General features: G+C 39.8%; 1 protein-coding gene across 9 annotated transcripts in view; it reads right to left on the bottom strand.

The window, feature by feature from the left end:
• Positions 1-18,178, bottom strand: part of kaznb (kazrin, periplakin interacting protein b) — a 114,559-nt gene extending 96,381 nt beyond the window's left edge. For 3 of the 9 annotated variants that reach the window (XM_044348868.1, XM_044348876.1, XM_044348877.1), the window contains exons 1-5: positions 18,001-18,178; positions 16,869-16,973; positions 14,867-15,027; positions 12,288-13,851; positions 12,075-12,170 (exon numbers count right to left, since the gene is read on the bottom strand). In XM_044348868.1, coding sequence (XP_044204803.1) covers positions 12,075-12,170; positions 12,288-12,516 — 325 coding nt within the window. In that variant the 5' untranslated portion in view covers positions 12,517-13,851; positions 14,867-15,027; positions 16,869-16,973; positions 18,001-18,178. The remainder of the gene's footprint in view (positions 1-12,074; positions 12,171-12,287; positions 13,852-14,866; positions 15,028-16,868; positions 16,974-18,000) is intronic. The other 6 variants (XM_044348869.1, XM_044348870.1, XM_044348874.1 and 3 more) reach the window with 6 other exon arrangements.
• Positions 18,179-18,296: the final 118 nt, after the last annotated feature.

Below are 18,296 nucleotides of genomic sequence, written 5' to 3'. Positions count from 1 at the left end.
AGGTAATTAATTTACTCATAAGGAGCAGCTCTAGATGATATCAGTTGTAATGGTGCATGTAATGGCAGGAAGGGCAAGTAGCTGTCTGCGCAAAAGGTCAGGGGTCAGGAGGAGGACTGTTTGAATGATTTACTGTAAATTGATTTTCAGAGTTAAGGGTTAATTAATGTTTGCATCCACAATCACTCTTTTATAAAAGTTCAGTTAGAGAGAATGAGCAGGTAAAGGCAGCACAGAAAACATTGAAATCCTGTAACAGCCGCATATTAAGTTAGAGGTAAATCCACCCTCAGGTCCTCTTATATAACAATCCTTTGTTGTTGCTCTGTGCAGTCTAGGAGCTACTGTGTTTTAATCTATTTTATTGGCGTACCCACTTTACTGCAACCTGCTCCATCTACTCAACATCAGTTAGAATTTTTCAAATATTCCCCTTATCAACTTTAATAAGAACGGGCATGAACATGTCACGTTGAGATGTGAGTAAGGTGTGTAGGTGGAGAAAAATTGCTTTTGTGACAGCTCAAGACAGGAGTACACTTAAAACAAAACATGTCACCACCTTTGCATCATGTTCTTTTAAAACAATTACTGCAGAAGCTCATACATCCTCCTCTAATACAATATATTTCTCCACTGATGTTTTAGCTGAAAAAATGACTGCCAGTCTGTTGCAACTGTGCTGCAAATATCTCAACACAGTGTCACAATGTCAACATTTGTCTGGTGATCCGCAGCAATAAGAAATATGCAGCACAAAATGGACCCAGGAAGGCAAGGTGCATTGTTAATAGCTGTTTTCAGCAGCAGTCACAAAGCATGAAAATGAGCTTAAGCAGAAACTTTCAAGATGCAACTGGCAGACAGAAGAGAAGAAGCCTCTCTGCATCAGCTGAGATAAAGAGTGGAAATAAGGCTGCTCTTGTCCTCTACAGAGTCAGGGTAAACACTGCTTGTTAGAGGAGGCCTGTGTGAGCTCAAACATGGCATTTCAAAATCCAGAGGCTGCACGCTGGAGTGCCTTTTGAGAGCCGGGGCTACAGGCAGCACTGGTGACAAGGCTGCAGCCAATTAGGACTGTTTGTGAGCAAGTGACTGTACCTGTCTTTCAGGGTGGATGAAAGTGGGTCAGACCGGCAGCGTATCTCAAAGCACAATGGCAGGTTGCGCACAACTCAAAAACTTAAAATGAGACAGATGTAGATTAAATAGCTGAACTTCAAATTTGCTCTAATACGAGGTGACGGTTCATTCTCATTATCAGCCACTTTGATGCTCAAAATTAAATTTCAGGGCAGGTTTCTAATAGTAGATAAGCTACTCTGAGTTCAGACTGCAGGTATTACCACTATCATTCATTAACACATTTCTGTGAGGGTAAACAACTCTGAGAGTTCAAAGGCGTGTCAACGCAACACATTAGCAAGTAAGACATTCCTGTGTGCAGAAAACTGTTGCTGCCACATTTTGCGGGCTCTTTCACTTCTCTCGCACATCAAACGCTCCAAACTGTGCTCCCTCTCCATATTCACATGGCCGCCACTCGTGAGTCTGAAGAGGAGAGAGCTGAGCACTGTTTAATGATGCTGAGCATGTCTCTCCAAGTACACGTCTGTGGAGGACAGCTCCGACTAAGATGACATCAGAATTGTGATGCAGAAATCACTTGACATGCTTGCTGGTCTGATGCAGTTGAGACTTTGTCAGCCCAGGACGGAGCCTACGCCTCTGATCTATTGGGTATGTTCAAAGTCTCTGATCTCAGCTCTGCTCGAACACCGTCCACATGTTTGGTACGACTCACACATAAGGGGGTGACAAAGTAATAAAAATTCATAGGGCAGGACTTTAACTTGGCTACTAAGGTCAACCATGTAACGTCACATTACCACCTCATAGGAAAACATGTCTGCACAATAACAAAAAAATGTATTACATGTGCAAAAGTTAAATTAAATTAAATTAAATTAAGTTAAATGTGGTTATTGCTAAATTAAATTAAATTAAAAATTAAATGTGACAAAAAAGTATTTTGGTAAAAGGGCCATAGAACTCATAGGGAAAATGTGATTTTCTTTAGGAATTTACATGTAGAAGAAGAGAAGAGAGGAGATATGTGAGTATCTTTGGCAATATGACCCCATTGTGACATCATCTTTTTTATAGGCCAGTCACGTCATGAGCTGTACAGGAACATGTCCTGGATGAAGTCTAAACACCGGTGATGAAAGAGTGAAAAAATTAAGCCTAGATTGGTGGGGTTTGGGGTGTTGGAGGCTTGTTCAGTTGACATCAACTGGCAGGCTACGGGTGTTACACTGTACAGAACGGAGACAAAGTAAACAAACTGCTGTAGCTACAAGTCATGGACAGACAGTGTGTTGCTAATGGATTTTGAAGAGCAACGACCAAACTAGCATCTAAATGGACCAAAGTGACATTTTCATGACATGACATGTTAACATCCTGTTTAATGTGCTGCAGTTGAGCAGCTAATTAGCTATCTAGCCTGAAAACTGACGTTAGTGGGGCACTTTTCCCCTGTGGTTTGTATGGTGGCTGGTTCACCAAGCTAAGGTGCAGGACAAGACATGTGTTCATGTTAGATAAGAAGGGGACTTTAGCAGGAAAGCTAATATGGGTTGTTGTTCAGAGTCTGTAGCTCTTGTGTTGTGTAGCAGGATGCTATCAGGCTCAGTGTGACCAACTGCTCTGTGATAGAGCTTTTGATTTGCTTTATCGAAATAAGGACGCAAGCTACGTAAGCAGATGATGGAACAATATTTCATCAATATGATGTAAAACTACTGTAGGGGGCACCATCATGAAATCAAAGAATTTAAAATATAAATTTCTCCCTTTTGGTTCCTGCTTTTTTTCTCAAAGGAGAACACAGGACATGTGATTTACAAAGCAGATATGATGCTTTAATTTCAGTTGGACTTCAAGGTTTGACAACAACAAGATGATTGGCTCATCTTCAACTCATAATCAGTTGAATTGAAAAGTGTGGATGCCCTCTGTCAGTGGAGTTGAAAGAGGGAAAGGAAAAATCGAAATAAAGAGTGAGTAGACTTGCACCGAGCTTTATTTTTAATTATTTATTTTTGACTGTTTTCTCATGTGGGTTCTAAAAACTCACTTATCAAAGGGCTAATTTCCCGGTCTAATTCTAACTTGTTTACTTGAGCAAAGTGCTTTTCCATGAAATGTTAACTTATTCTTGCTACCCACTGCATAAAGCCTTACACCAATGGTAATATTTTGCTTTATTTTGAGTGTGGCCCAGGTAGACTGGCTTTGTTAGCATAACATTAAAAAAAAAAAAAAAGAAAGTCCAATTAGCCAGTCTTAAGGCTCACTGTGCTTCATATTCACAGTACTGAGGCTGGTATTTTTTGGCTGGGATGTTTCCCTAAACAGTGTGTTTAAGATGCAGGATGAGGATGTTTTGTTATGGGATTTTATACTGGTTGCTAAAAGGGCCAATGCCGAGGCTGTGGTGCCCGACAGGTGCTGTGATGCATTAGGAGGTGAATCACAATTAAAGACGAGATAATTCAGAAAAGCACAGATGATTTTGTCGCTCAAACCTGTGATTCTGTTCTTGAGGTGCTCTGCAGCAGACTGAGATGGGAGTGAGGGTTATTCAACAAGTTGAAAGAAGCGGATTCACAGCTCAGCAGACTTACACAAAATTCACCGGAGACCTTTATAAGAGCATTAAGTGTTTGACATGGGACCTCAGTGAAGGCGTTGACTCTGGTGAGTTTGGTGTCAGCAACAAATCCTTAAACAAAAGAGGCAGCTAATGTAATGTAATATGACAAACCAGTGGCTCTACACTCGTATAAAGATGTATTACTGAAGGGCATGTGTACAAAGTCGGCATTGAAGCATGAGCAAGATGTCACTGTGGGTGCTTATTGATTCACAGATGGACATAGAGACACTCTCAGCTGCAGCTGTACATTAGAGAAGGACGAACAGTCTCATGAGTGGGTTTCACATTGAGCCCTTTCTTATCAAGTGTTGCTTATCATGAGCTCTGGTTGATTCAGGTCACTATTGATCTGGAGACTTGAATTAAATCCAACTCTGACATCCGCTCTCTGTAGACATGTTAAGAAACCTTTCCTCCTTTTGTGGTATAAATTGATGGAACAGCACATGTATAGTACAGTCAAGCACCTCAACTTGCAAGGATACTGTATCCTACTTATAGGTATATGGGTTCAAACACAGCATTAGCTTTTACACAGTCAAAACATCATTGTACTTTACGTACTTTATCTAAAAGTGTGCTGCTCTTTCTTTGTTATAATCCATAGGAATGACCTTTAAGAACCATGGACATGCAGGATCTGTATTTTTAAACTGTGCACAAATATATGTAGTAATATATAGTTGTTAATATTTTCTGGTCATACGCAGGGAATCAATTTGAGTGGAGCTATCGTATTCTCATTGTAACATTGATGTACACGCAGTGTGCGCTGTCACTCCCATCCGCGAACAGTGTGCCCTGCATGTTAAAGAAAAGCACCCGGGAGAATAGACTATATTTCATCACCAAAGGAGCACCTGCACTAACTACTGATGCAAATTTATACCGACTCAGAGCACGCCAGATTCTTCTTAGGATCGCTCTCTGCATCACTGTGCTGTAGTGCAATGACTGATAAGAAATGGGATGTCTGATAGTATTTATGCTCATGCTGAGCTGTATCAACAAGGCTTAAACATTTTTTCAGATCAGGTACTTTATGTTAGCTGCTGTGAGGTGACAGTTCTGCAGCTTAGCCTTAGAAATTTATTTTCTGAGTTTAAGTTTTCAATTTGTGTGTTGTGCTGTAGGTGTTCACTGCGTTATCTCGACTTTTACTTCACCTTGTCTCTCTCCCTTCACTTTGTCTCTTTGCTCTGTGGTGGATTGTAAGATGAACACTGTAGATTTGGGAAGCAGTTCAGTGTGTGTCTACAGAGCAGTATCAAGGAGTAACTAGTTACATGTAATGGTGTTCATTACTCATAATCATTAAATTACAAAATAAATGTAAATGTAATCCGTTACAGTTACTCAGGAAAAAATTATGTAATTAAATTACAGTTATTAAAAAAGTTTATATGTAGAATATAACACTCATTCTGTTGCTTTGCATCTTTTCACTGTGCAGGAATGCCTTCTTCTGGCATATTTCTGGACAACACGGGTCAGCAAAGCCATTAGGGCAAATTTAAGTGCAACACCATCAAGGGTAGGACGACTTACAAGCAACTGTCTCTACATCTAGACAGGCTCTGTTCATTTGGCAGTATACATTCAAATTCTGAGTGTTGTTTTTGATCGGATCTCTTGTTTGAATTTGCACCACCTCTCATCTGTCAATAAAATCAATGCGCATTCCTTTAAGCAACCTGACCTGAATGTGAACTTGGTTTGAGGTTATGGTTACATTTTTTGTTTTACTGCAGTCAGAGTTTGTTGTTTGTGATCTACATACTTTTGATTTATTTTGGTGGTTGTGCTATAAAATCAAAACATTCCAATCTTAATTCAAGTTCAGTTGAAGAACTTTTAATAAAAGTTTGACACTAATCAGTGTTGAGTTCTGTTGTGAGGTTCACACTGCCTGGTTTAAATTGATGTTTTTAGGACTTTTCAGCTCTATTACCCAGTTTAAAACATCTGTTAGAAAACTAGTCAAGTGTAATAAGTTACATTACTTTGATGAAGCAATTAAAATAGTTACATTACTTATTACATTTTTAACAGGGTAACTAGTAATCTGTAACCTATTACATTTCAAAAGTAACCTTCCCAACACTGCTGCAGAGTGGGGATGAACAGTTAAGGAGTTTATGGCAGGCAGAGAGGGAAAATAAGGCCAGCCGTACTGGGCACGATGAGGTAGATATGTGGAGTCAGCAGACACTCAGGCAGGGAGTTCAATGACGCAGAAAACACGGCGGGGACGGCACACTGGAAACAGCTCTCAAGGTGTATAAATCTGTGAGGAAGATTTTTCATCAGAGCAGCTTTGAGTGTGCTTTGTTTATCTGTTCAGCACCTAATTAAGATATACATATATATATATATATATATATATATATATATATATATATATATATATATATATATATACACACATGTGTGTGTGTGTTTTTACCATGCTAGAAAGTTGAATCTTCACCCAAACTTACAAAGCACAGTCAGACACACATCCTATATTCACCATGAACTAACACACACACATTCACACAATTACACAAAACCCCACAAATACACACACTTAATCATACAGTCACCGAGATGAGCAGGATTAGCCCTCCTGGGAAAGCTGCTGTTGTTCATACTTTAAACACTCTCCTGGCAGCTCGGTGTGTGCAGAGCAGATCGAGCAGTGACAAATTTAGCTGCTTTAAAGTGGTGGAGATGAGTGACTATTAAATCCGGGAGATGTGTTCGCTGAGCGCACAGTATTCAGCTTATGTGCATCCACTTTAAATTTAGCAATAACCTCAGTTTTCATAACCTCACTTTTTTATGAGTGTGTATGTGTGTGTGAGAGAGATAAACAGAGACAGGGAGATTAAGAAAAAGACAGCGAGAGGAGGCGCAACAGTTCAAAGTGCGAGAAATTAAGACAATCCTTTGAAACAATGCGGCAATGTATGAAATGCCTCAGAAACAGCAAAGCACTTCGTTTTCAATAAATTCACAAGTCTGTTGCTGTGCTGCAGCAACAAATTGCTTTTTGTGGGACGGGGAGTTATGCAGCAGCCATTAGCTCAGAATGAGTTTTGCACAGTAAAGTGAAGCATTATGTTGTGTCCGTTATTCAGAAATATAAAGCATACAAAATATAAATAAATACAGTACAGTGAGATTGAAAGTTCATTCTTTACTCTAAAAACCAGGCAAACTCCATTTGCTGAAGAAGATTGTGTGATAAAGCTCCAGAACAGCTACTAAATGGACCTTGTGGTGAGATTGTCAAATAAATATATATGTTCTTGCAACTTTCTCCCCAATAATCTTTCAGTAACGTCTTCAAACTTAACTCTCAACTTTCTCAAACTTTCCCTCTCAAAACAGCAGATTAACAATAGTTAATGATAATAATATAATAAAAGATTATAATACATCTATCAGAAAGGAAGAATATGGTAGCAGTCTATTCTTCGGAGTGCCATCTATCTCACTGTGTGGGATGTTTCGTGCCATAAAACTCACAGTCAGTCTGTGAGGAGCTCCATCATACAGTGCACCACATGTGCTCTAGTCAAGCGTCTGTCTCATCACTCTGTGAGTGATTGATCAGAAGTTCATGAAGCTCAGCATCTTCTAGATCACAGTATCTTCACTCAGTGAGGACACTCCTGTCAGTCAAGGAGAAAATGTTGATCTCTTGTCAGACAGCAGACATGTGGATTGTGAGAGCAAACACTGAACTAATGCTGTCAGTGAACTTCCATTGGTTTATTGACCATCCTGAGGGAAAGTGTACTAATGAAGATATATGTGATTCCCTGTCATGAAGAACTAAAGGAGCATATGCATGTAAATGTAATTATAAACAACGACTCAATACATTTCAGCACAATGCAATATATTAAACATAGTCCTGATCGATTTTTATCAACTAATAATTTACTTTAAACTGAAACAGCATATTTACAGCAGCATTTGCATAGAACGCAGTTGCTCTGACTGGCCTGAGGCTATCGCTTTGAATTGGGATGTGCTCACTGACAGAGACGCGAGGACTGCCACTTGAAGCTCTACAGGGCTTCTCAAATCCAATATGGGGATTAGAACAGAGAGGGAGATCTAAATTGGGCCTGTATCAACTCTGATGGAGTGATTTTCAGTGCTGCTGGGGATACCTGGGGACTAGGATCAATAATGTAAGTAAGGATATATAAATCTGAGTGAGGGCTGTATTAGGCCAACTACAAATTCAGCAGTGAACACAGAAATTACTTAAAATATATGACTGGACCTTTACCATGAAGACGGCGGGCTAAAAAGGAGGAGGAAAGTTGATCATATCTAGCAAAATTCATTTAGCACTTATGGGATTAGTTTCAGTACACACCTGCACTGAAAATGACTCAATCAAAGAAGCACTTAAAAGAGCCTTTCCCTTTGTGAATTATATTACTATTAGGTTTGATGGCCAGCAGCCCAGGGTCTAATAGGGATGAGAACATTGGCTATAAGCCAACACCTTGACCTCCCTGAGCAGAGATATGAGGATGGGCCCACACCGGAGGAATGAAGATATTCAGAGTTTATAGGCCTCTGTGGACCCCTTGGACAACTTCGAATAACCTTACACAGTGTCTGTCCTCACACCACTGTGGTCCAGTGGAGCAGAAAGGTGACTGAGACCGCTGCACTGTCAGGGCACAGCCATGTGGGCAAGGAGGAGCAGACAGAGCCTGAGCTTGCAGGGATTTTTGCAAACGCAGTGATGCTGTGTTTGAGGTTTTTTTCATGTGGCTGTGAAGCCTTGTGAACTTTATGTTGCCGCAAGCAGTTTGAGGGCAAAACCTAGGACAAAATGTTTGTAAAATTAAAAGCAAAGATAAAGGAGAGGATTCAACCAGCAATGAGTAGGCTACATAGAGAAAGTCAAGATGTGGTGAATAATACATGAAGTTCTCAGAAACAGCAGTTTCACTTGCCATTTGCTCGGGGCGAAATTATACTTGTAGCAAAGACACACAAAGGAAAAAACGCTGTTAGGGACAAGAGGACAGACTTGCTAGAGTTTTGCTTAATATATGTTGTCCATGTAAGTATTAGACTAAGCACTTCACAGTTCTACTGCTCTACACTTGGAGGAGGAGGAGGAGGTTTTATCTCTGAAAACGAACACATTTATAATTTCTAGAGGCTGCTTCGATTGTACACTAACAGCTCTTGTTCTTCTCATCATAACTTAATTTTCTCATAGATATGTTTTTTTTCTTTGAAAAAAAAAAAATTCAAAGCCACTTAGCATAAAACCCAATTCCAACTCAATACATCAAACCACAACAGCAGCCTAACCAGAACTGTGATTTGCATATCTGTTAGATTTGCCCCTCTTTCTTATGCATCCACTCTGACAACTAACCCGCTCATTGTGGCCCAATCAAACAGAATTTGTATGAGGCAGACTGTGTATATACAGTACGTACACATCGCACAACAATTTCATGAGGTCTTTCATGATAAAACAGGCACAGCGGGCTGAATGAAAACAGATACGGCATTTTCAGGGATTAGTTAGTCATGTGTGTTGTGAAGGAATTCATTAAAACTTAATATAGTTTATTAATTTATTTTTAAGCTTTAAATATACTGTAGCCATATGAAAGTGGTTTCCAACATGGTTGGGGGAATAAAAATTCTGTAGTTTTTTTTTTTCAAATTTTTGTTGTTTTTATTCTGAAATAATTAGCAAAGTATTTTTATATGTCTTAATACATGTCTGGAGGGGATTGTTAATAGTTTTACTTTTCTCTTCACGCCCCAAAAACAATTAAATGAAACAAACTGAGAATGGGAAATGGCTTTGGTTGAGCTGCTCTCAACTCAAATGAGTAAAAGTTGCATTGCTTTAAAGGGTCACAAGCCAAATATCTGCAGTATTTTACAGCTGTAGTTTCCCTTCACAATTATAATTGTTTCACTATGGATTTTGATCATCATCAGATTGCTAAAACTTTCACACTTGCAATGCGAAGTGATAACTGCCACACACTCCAACCTTCAATTTATACTGATAAACTCACCCAGCCACACATACTGTGAAACACATACAGTATATGTGGCACACAGATAAATACAAGGCCAGTGTGTGTTAAAGGACCAGTGTGTAGAATTTAGTGGCATCTAGTGGTAAGGCTGAAGATTGCAACCACCTCATTACCCCTGGTAGTGTATAAGTGTGTAGAAGAACCTATGGTGGCCGCGAAACTCACAAAAACCGTGAAAGCCAGTGTTTGGTTTGTCCGTTCTGGGCTACAGTAGAAACGTGGTAGTGCAAGATGGCGAGCTCCAAGAGGACCCGCTCCCTATCTAGATATAAAGGCTCATTCTATGGTAACAAAAACACAACAATTCTTATTTTTAGGTGATTATACACTAATGAAAACATACTTATAAATATTATTATCTCTGCCAAGTCCGTTCCACTAGATGCCACTACATTCTACACACTGCACCTTTAAAATGCTGCATATGTTTGGGTACTACTGCATTATAAGTTTTCCAGTGTTTGTGTTTTCATAAGCATATATACTCATATCATTTACGTATAAATCCTGAGAGGGTCATCCTCTCTGCTCACCACAAAAACACGACACACTGCAGATCAGCAGCACTCCAAAACCACTCATTTAGTTAAGATGCTTCCAGCAATCTGCCAGTCCGAAGCTGAATATTAATCAGGGCCCTGCAACCCTTTAACAGTGATATCCTCTTATCAACACAGTATTAAACCCTCGGATACATTCGAACAAAGTACATTATTTATAAAAGGGTACTTTTGTACAAAGAGGGGGTGAAGAATATCAGTGAAAACAACAACAATCCACTGCGCCAGATTGTCATGTTTATCTTCTCAAGTAACTCCCCATATGAAACAGGCTAAATAAATCCCAGCAGATGAAATCCTGCAACACAGCTTATTAAGAAACACGTGTGTAAAAACCCACAGACAAGTTCTTCAGCTCAAGAAAAAATGACTGATGTTTTTCTATTATTAGCTACAAAAAGTGCTGTCTTAGCTGGGTTGTTGTTCATGACAGTTGCTTTGGAAATCCATTCAGACACTTGTCTTTGCAGGTGGTGATGACAGGAAACAGGAATTGAAAATTAATGTGGCAAAATCAACATATGGGATGCAACTCTAAAGATAGTTTTATTTTGATATCTGCCCTGGGCTCTCCTCATTATCCATCATAACACTGTGTGAACAATCACTTTGCATTTATGGCATCAAAGGCATTGACTAAGTTCTCTCTGCGTGGCTCCATGAGGAGAGATACCAGGCCAGATGAGGGAGGATGCAGCTGACACTTTCATTCTGGAGGCAAGTCAGTCTCCCTCTTTTTTTCCCAGGAGGAATATGTATTCTGACCATGTGCATTACATAATAAGATATCACTGAAGTATGCTTCATTTGCAGTGGTTCAAGGTTGTATTCAATGTTTCTGCATCCCTGAAAATCTTGATATATTCAGTTTTCAATAATTTAACCATCAGTCTGAGCTCTGCAGCATCTCTGATGGTGTCTCAGTCTGTCAGACTCAACCGCACTAATACTATGCACCTGCATTATGAATATTTTTCAGCAAGAAGTGGGGTTACGGGTTTTGCATCCCACAGTGAAGATGGAATATCTACAGTAACCATCTGCTACTTTACGATTCAATCAAATTGTTAAAAACAATCACAATCTTCACAAGTCTTCTCAAACCACAATAATAAATAATCCACAGTTTAACAGCCAAACTGATTTATCTTGCTGCACTGAATTCCCCTCTAAAATGCCCCATTTCCCAAAATGCAAGCCCTACAAACAGCTGAGTCCCACACCTGTCTGAAAAAGATTTACTTTCTGTACCTCTCTTTTCCATAATTAAACAAGTTAACGCATCCAACCTGCTCCTCAGCAACTTGCTGCACAAACAGAAACATCAACCACAGTCACAACCCCATAATCCATGTTGTGAGTAAAACAAAAACCTTGAAATGGTTATTTCTTCTTGCCCTTTACATAAGCACGCACATCCCTGAGATTCTTCCCTTACTGAACAAAAATAACCCAGTTTCTCTTTTTTTCCTCAAAAAACTCTACGCTTTATTATAGCAGCAGCCCGGAAAGATTTTAGCTGATAATCTTTTAGTGCCTTAAAAAGAGGTTTGATGCACCTCTAAGCATCAGCTAAATTAAAATGGCAATAAGATTAAGGACGGGATCGGGGAGAAATGCTGAGGGTGGAGATCAGTTACGCTGACATGCAGCTGGCTAATGATTTGTAAGGAGACAGGAGGTGTAATTGTGGCTACTCACTTGCTTGCATGAGCTGTCCCTGGCGTCCAAACACCTGGGAGAAAGTGGCATGGCTGCAGGTGAGGGTGTCCTCCATGGTTGTCCCACTGGCACACACTGAGGAGAAAGGAGGGGGGGGGGATGAGGGAAGGTCAGCAACACTGCGTCACATCAAGAAAGGAAAAAGAGGAGAGAGGAAAAGAAAGAAGAAAAAGAGAGAGGAAGGAGGCTTGCCTTCAGTTGTAGAAGCTGGAGTGTGATCTGTGGTGATGACAGCTCTCCTCTGGACGCGTCCCGCTGCTGCTGCCGCTGCTGCTGCTACTGCTGCTGCTACTGCTGCTGCTGCTGCTGCTGCTGAGGAGCGAAATACAGCCCCTCGTTGCTCACACCAATATGAGCAGAAGTGCTCGCCACACAGATAATGGGAGGGGGTGTGCTTGCCTGGCTGCCTGCTCGTCAGCATGTAAGTGTGTGTGCGCGAGAGAAAGTTCTCTGAACGTGTGCCTGTGAGAGCATTTTGGTGTGCATGTGTGAGGGAGAGTAATACAGGGCGGTAGAGCTGTAGGCACAGTTGCTCTGCCAGCACTCTGATCTTGTGCTTCGTCTGTACGGGCTGACAGTCCTCTGCAGCTCCAGACAGGCTGTGTTGAAGAGGGGAGCAAAGAAGAGGGGAGGCAGAGCGGTGAGTGCAGCGTGTACAGCAGGTAAAAGTCAATCCTCCCTCTCCACTCTCGGTGTGAGTAGACAGCAGCTTCTGTCCTCTGGGCACAGGACGGGACTGTTGTTTTCTGATCTGTGTGAGTATGCCTACTTTTCTTTCCTCCCTCTCCCTCCTCCCCCCTCTACAGCCCTCATTTGCTGTGCCTCAGCAGTAACATCTCTTTCTCTCTCTCTCTTGTTCTCCTGTACTCCTTCACATCTCTCCACCCCACCCCATGCAAATCCCCTCGATCCATCTTAAAGCTCGGGCCGCTGCTGGGAAACAGATTCTAGCAAACTCGAGCGCTTCATCTTCCCCCAGTGCTGAGGAGGAAAAAAAAAGGAAGATGAGAAAGTGGAGGGGTTGTATAAAAAGTGAAAAGTAGGGCTGGTATGGCTGGTGGTTTCCAGAGGCTTCATCTTGAAAAGGAATTGTAGAAAACTGCTGAGTATAAAATAAAAATTAGCTCATACTCAACTGAAAAATAACTCGTATAAACTCTTACTTCCCTCGCTGTGTGGTACAACAGCTCTGGTGAAACATTGCACAATGAAAAGTGAGATTTACTGCAACATGTGAAAACACCTTCCACTCACTGCAGCAAATAGGTACACAAAGGTGTTGTAATAAAAAATTAACAATGCCATGAGATCAAATGAGCACATGTTACAAGATCTTAAAATACCCTCTCAAGCCTTGGAGGCACAGTTAGCTTGTGTTGTGCCCATTGTGCAGTGGTTGGCATGGAGACCTCCACCACAGACAAGACTCTGACACAGTTTCTCCAACATATTACAACACTCAGGCCATCTCTGCACTGTATAACCTCTATGCAGCGTGTAAACCGGCTCCTGCATTAAACAGCCGATTTCCTCCTGTGCAAAAAAGAAAAAACCTTTGCCAGGAAGCCCATTGTCATGGAGCCATCTCTCACACCGCTGCTCTGCAAGGCGAGCACACCGGGGACCTGACCGCAGCACTCACTCACATCCTTGCATCACATCCTCCTGTTTTGAAAGGAAATGGCAGGGCGCTCAGTGGGCCACAGTGGGAGCTGGGAGGAATGCTCGGCTCGTCGGTCGGCTTAAGCAGGTGGTTCTGCAGGTGAAAAGATAAAGACAAGACATGAAAAGCATCCACAGCATTTACAGCGTGAAAGCACATAACTGTGACATTAAGTATGTTTGCTTAAGAGCAGGTTAAGCACCTTCTAAATCGAAACTTGAAAGTTTGAAAGTCAAACAATGCGACTGCATACAAACCCATTTGAGATGTGCAAAATGCCATGGTCAAACTGAATACATTTCACAAACAAAAAGGTTTCGCTTTCAAGTCTGAGAGACTAATGCCCAGCAGAATAAATCTCCTCTCCATCTTCATCAGCTTTAATGCCATTCTCTTTGAACAGGAAGTAGCGGCATAGTGAGATTTTTAGGAGGCTTTATATTGTCATGTATGAGCAGCTGTCATTCCCTCCCACTGTGTTCCCCATCAGTGGCAGCTATCATTCACTGGAAGACAAATAACTGGTTTGATATCAGATATGTAGTCTGATCCGGATTCCTTATATTCAACCACACCTTTTGTTGTAAGAAAGGAAAAACAGGAACTCACATTTTGATAGCTAGAACGACAATTCATTCTATACTCAAAACAATCGGTCAATGAAGAGACAATTACATGGGAACAATTTTGATAAATCAATTAATACTTTTCGGGCAAAAATGCCAATGTTGTGCAGAGGTTAAATATCAAGTGAGACTGTAGTTGAGATATTGTGATATAGGCTAAATGTTGTCTTTTCCAGGCCTTAAATGCAACACTACAGTAACATGATTGTTATTAAAAAATGTGCATATAAACAAATGTTTATATATTGTTACTGTCCTGTAAATGTTTTTGATAATCCAATAGGTTTTTAAATGTTTTATTTAGCTTCTAGAGCAGAAAACCCCAATAAAGAAACACTTAATGGCACAGTTTATCTGAAAAAGTAAAAATCACCACATTAACAGCAATAAGTACAAAAAGTCATCAACAAAATACAATTATATTACTGATATGAAGTTACATAGTGAAGCATTTTGTAATATTTGATTTTGTTAGTGCATACCATCCTGAAGTTGTGTGTTCTTTCACAAATACATGCTTGTCCCGAACCTTCTGCATGTGGTAACTGAGTAGCAATCCCCTAAAGCAGCCTCAGTGCTCCTCCACATCTTAAATCAGCCTCTCCGGTGTGTCGTAGTTTATTTTGTCAAGCCAGGCACAGACCTGCATGGAATTGCATTTTTATGAATAGGGTTGAAGCACCACACACAGCAATCAAGAGAGAGTGCAGTGATATTTCACCCTGACAGTATGAGTATGGCGCAGCACTCGCCCAAGTGCCCACCTCTCCACACACACACACACACACAGCTGAACACCTATAAACTACACTCAGCCATAAGCCATAAACCACACCGTCATGGCACTGGGGCAAATAAACACGTCCCCCCCATCCCACTGAATAAAGAAAAATCCGTCCTGTGGATCAAATCCAACACACAGATTGCTTTTAATTCCTAAACCCATCCATCAACATAATAACCTCATATGTTATGTGAGAATCCAGTCAACAAGACATCACAATTCTTTGGTCAGTTCGTTTCCAGTGCTGGGAGCTGTTACACACAGCCTGTCTGGTGGGTTTGATAGCTCATTAATGTACATGAGTGTGACGGATGGGCTCCGGACAAAAATAATCTCAGCAGATGCACACCGGCCAGATGAGACCTTGAAAGGTATTCATGGTGACACATGCACCATCAGTGACACTGAGATCCTTTGGTCTTCCATGCAAAAGGCCTAATATTTTATATGTGCTGCCGCCATAGAGAATAACAAAAATGTGACACACTGAATTATTATGAATAATTGACGATTGTGAGCATAATACAGAACATTTTTGTGTAGTCCTACTGTGATTTATGAATGTAACACATGACAGTGACTTTATGTATAGCAGTGGCCATGCAAAGAAACTAAAGATAAAGCAATAAGCAGTGGTGTTAAGTAACCACATTTACGTACGTACAATTCTCAGCTACTTGTGTTTTACTTTAGTAGTTTAATGTTCTGCTACTTTATACTTTTACTCCACAAATATTTGGCGTTTTACTCCACTACTAAATCTGACAGCTAGAGTTATTAGTTACTTTGCAGAAAAAACATATAAGCATGTAAAATACAGAGTTAATAGTGCTACTAAATAGACTGTTAATGCTTGGTGTTCAGCTGCTCTGTGTTGAATAGACTCACACAACTTAAATATATTTATTTCTTTTCTGTTAAAAGAACTTTTTTCCTTCTCCTAGCCTTGATTTGGGTCTCTTCATTTTGATGGTCTCTTAACATTGTGTCTCTTCATTTATCTGTTTCTGTCTGGCCTGTTTGTTTGTTTGTTTCTTGGCTGTGTATGATGTGTTAAATGTTCAGTGTTCAATAAATGCGATAAAATACAGTGCATTTTTATACAGTAAATTCAATTATTAAACAGCATATAAAGCAGCTAGAATGATCGTCCTTGAACAGCCGTAACATTAGAATCCTGTTAACATATTAATACATGAGTAATATTTAAATTATATGATATATAACCCTGACTTAGACAATTTTGCCTGCATCATAAGTGTTCTAAATTTATACTTTATGTAACCTTTTTTGTAATACTTAGATACTTTTAAGGAAAATTTTCAATGCATGACTTCTACATGTAACAAAGTATTTTTACATGATGCTATTGCTAACTTAAGAATCTGAATACTTTTTCCACCACTATCTATAAAACACTGTATCTACAATGTGGTGTTTACTCAGTAAGTAAAAAGATGAGAGATAACCAGGTTCATGTGACTTTATCTTTACATTACAAACATTTACATTTTATATTAAGTTGCTCAAAATCTAACTAAAAGCAATTAATCCAATAAAAAAAAAGTCTCTATTTTTGTGATATGTCCTAGTAAAGCTCTGAAACCAAATATCAAAAATCTACCACAAACTACCATGTTAGAGCCACACGAATGAAGCTACACAGCAGAGGTAAGAATTTAAGGTACCGTATGACTCACATATCAACCTCCCTGACAAGTGCACTGCTCCCAAAATAGATACACATCTCGCAGCAACTAGCAATCTGATGATGGCCGTAGTCCCTTTGGTAGCTGCTCGCTGACCTGCAGAGTAAATGCAGCAACTTAAAATATGATTTATGTTAAATGCTACCTTCTATCAAACTACAATAAAAATAGAAACCAAAACGTCTTCTTCATAATCTTGCAGGTCTCTGACAGGTTGTAAGTGGAGAAGGCAATGAGAAAATGTAATGTGGAAAACTTGATTATAGCTGTAGTGACAGGGACATCTATTATGTTAAAAAACAAGACTAGGTCAAAACCTATTATATGGCTGGACTGGCTATAGGTGTGCAGAATTATGGTCACTTTGTTACAGGGATAGTCAGTGGTAGTGTCTGTAATGTGAATTCATAGATATTAAATGTTCATCTGCAATTTTGTGTAGTGGTCCCAGTAATATTTGTTGTTAAAGTGCACTAAAGTAGCAAATTACATGACATGGTTAAGCTACGATTGAAAAATAAAAAAGGCATAAATGCAGTTGCAAGAACAATACTTTCCACTCATATCTTAAGATGTTTGATTTTATAGAGAACTTATTTTAAATGTAAATATAACTAGGTTAATTATCTGTTAATTCCCTCTGCTCTTTCAATCTGAGTGATTATTTCAGGTGCTTTAAATGTTTTCTCTCCTTCTCTGCTCTATGCTGGACTGTTACAGTGCACAACCAGATGTTTGATTTGAAAGAGAACTTATAATAAAGCAAATGACACTCACTGGTAGTAAGTTAGTTAGAGTGAATTAATTATTCAGTATGGTACGTCAGTTTTATTTGTATAGTGCCAAATCACAACAGAAGTTATCTCATGGGTACTGACTGACAAACTCCTAAAATTGTGTAGTAAAGGCCTGGTGCTATGGCCATTATTTGTGTGTTTATGGGAGTTAATAGTCAACTAAGTTGATGCAGTCTCGCCAAATTTATTACCAGAGTTTTGGGAACCAAATTCAGCCACATTGTTCATACAAGCTAAAGCACAGTTGTGTAACATTAACTTCAAACATGTCCAAATTACCGGAGTCCATTACCTGTTAATGTCTACTAATGAAGCGTTTTGCTTACCTTGGAGAGACAGACAAAATGGTCTGGTCAAATGAAGTCAGAAGTCTTTAGTCTTCAGTAGTATTTAAGAGTGGCAAAATGTACAGTTAGCATAAGATAGATTTGAAACGAGCTGCCAACTGTCGGTTGACCAATGGTGTAACTTTATCACTCAGTCAGTCAGTCAGGCAGACCAAGTGGCCAATTTTATTTCCCCCATAATGGCGGTCACGACCCACCCTACTCTGCCTCTGATTGGCTAGTATTTATTTATTTATTTATATAACCCACTTTAAATTTTATCAATGCTTAAAGTT

This window comes from Thunnus albacares, chromosome 4 (assembly GCF_914725855.1).
Source record: "Thunnus albacares chromosome 4, fThuAlb1.1, whole genome shotgun sequence".
In the NCBI taxonomy this organism is placed as follows: domain Eukaryota; kingdom Metazoa; phylum Chordata; class Actinopteri; order Scombriformes; family Scombridae; genus Thunnus; species Thunnus albacares.
This window is presented reverse-complemented; position numbering and strand designations above follow the sequence as displayed.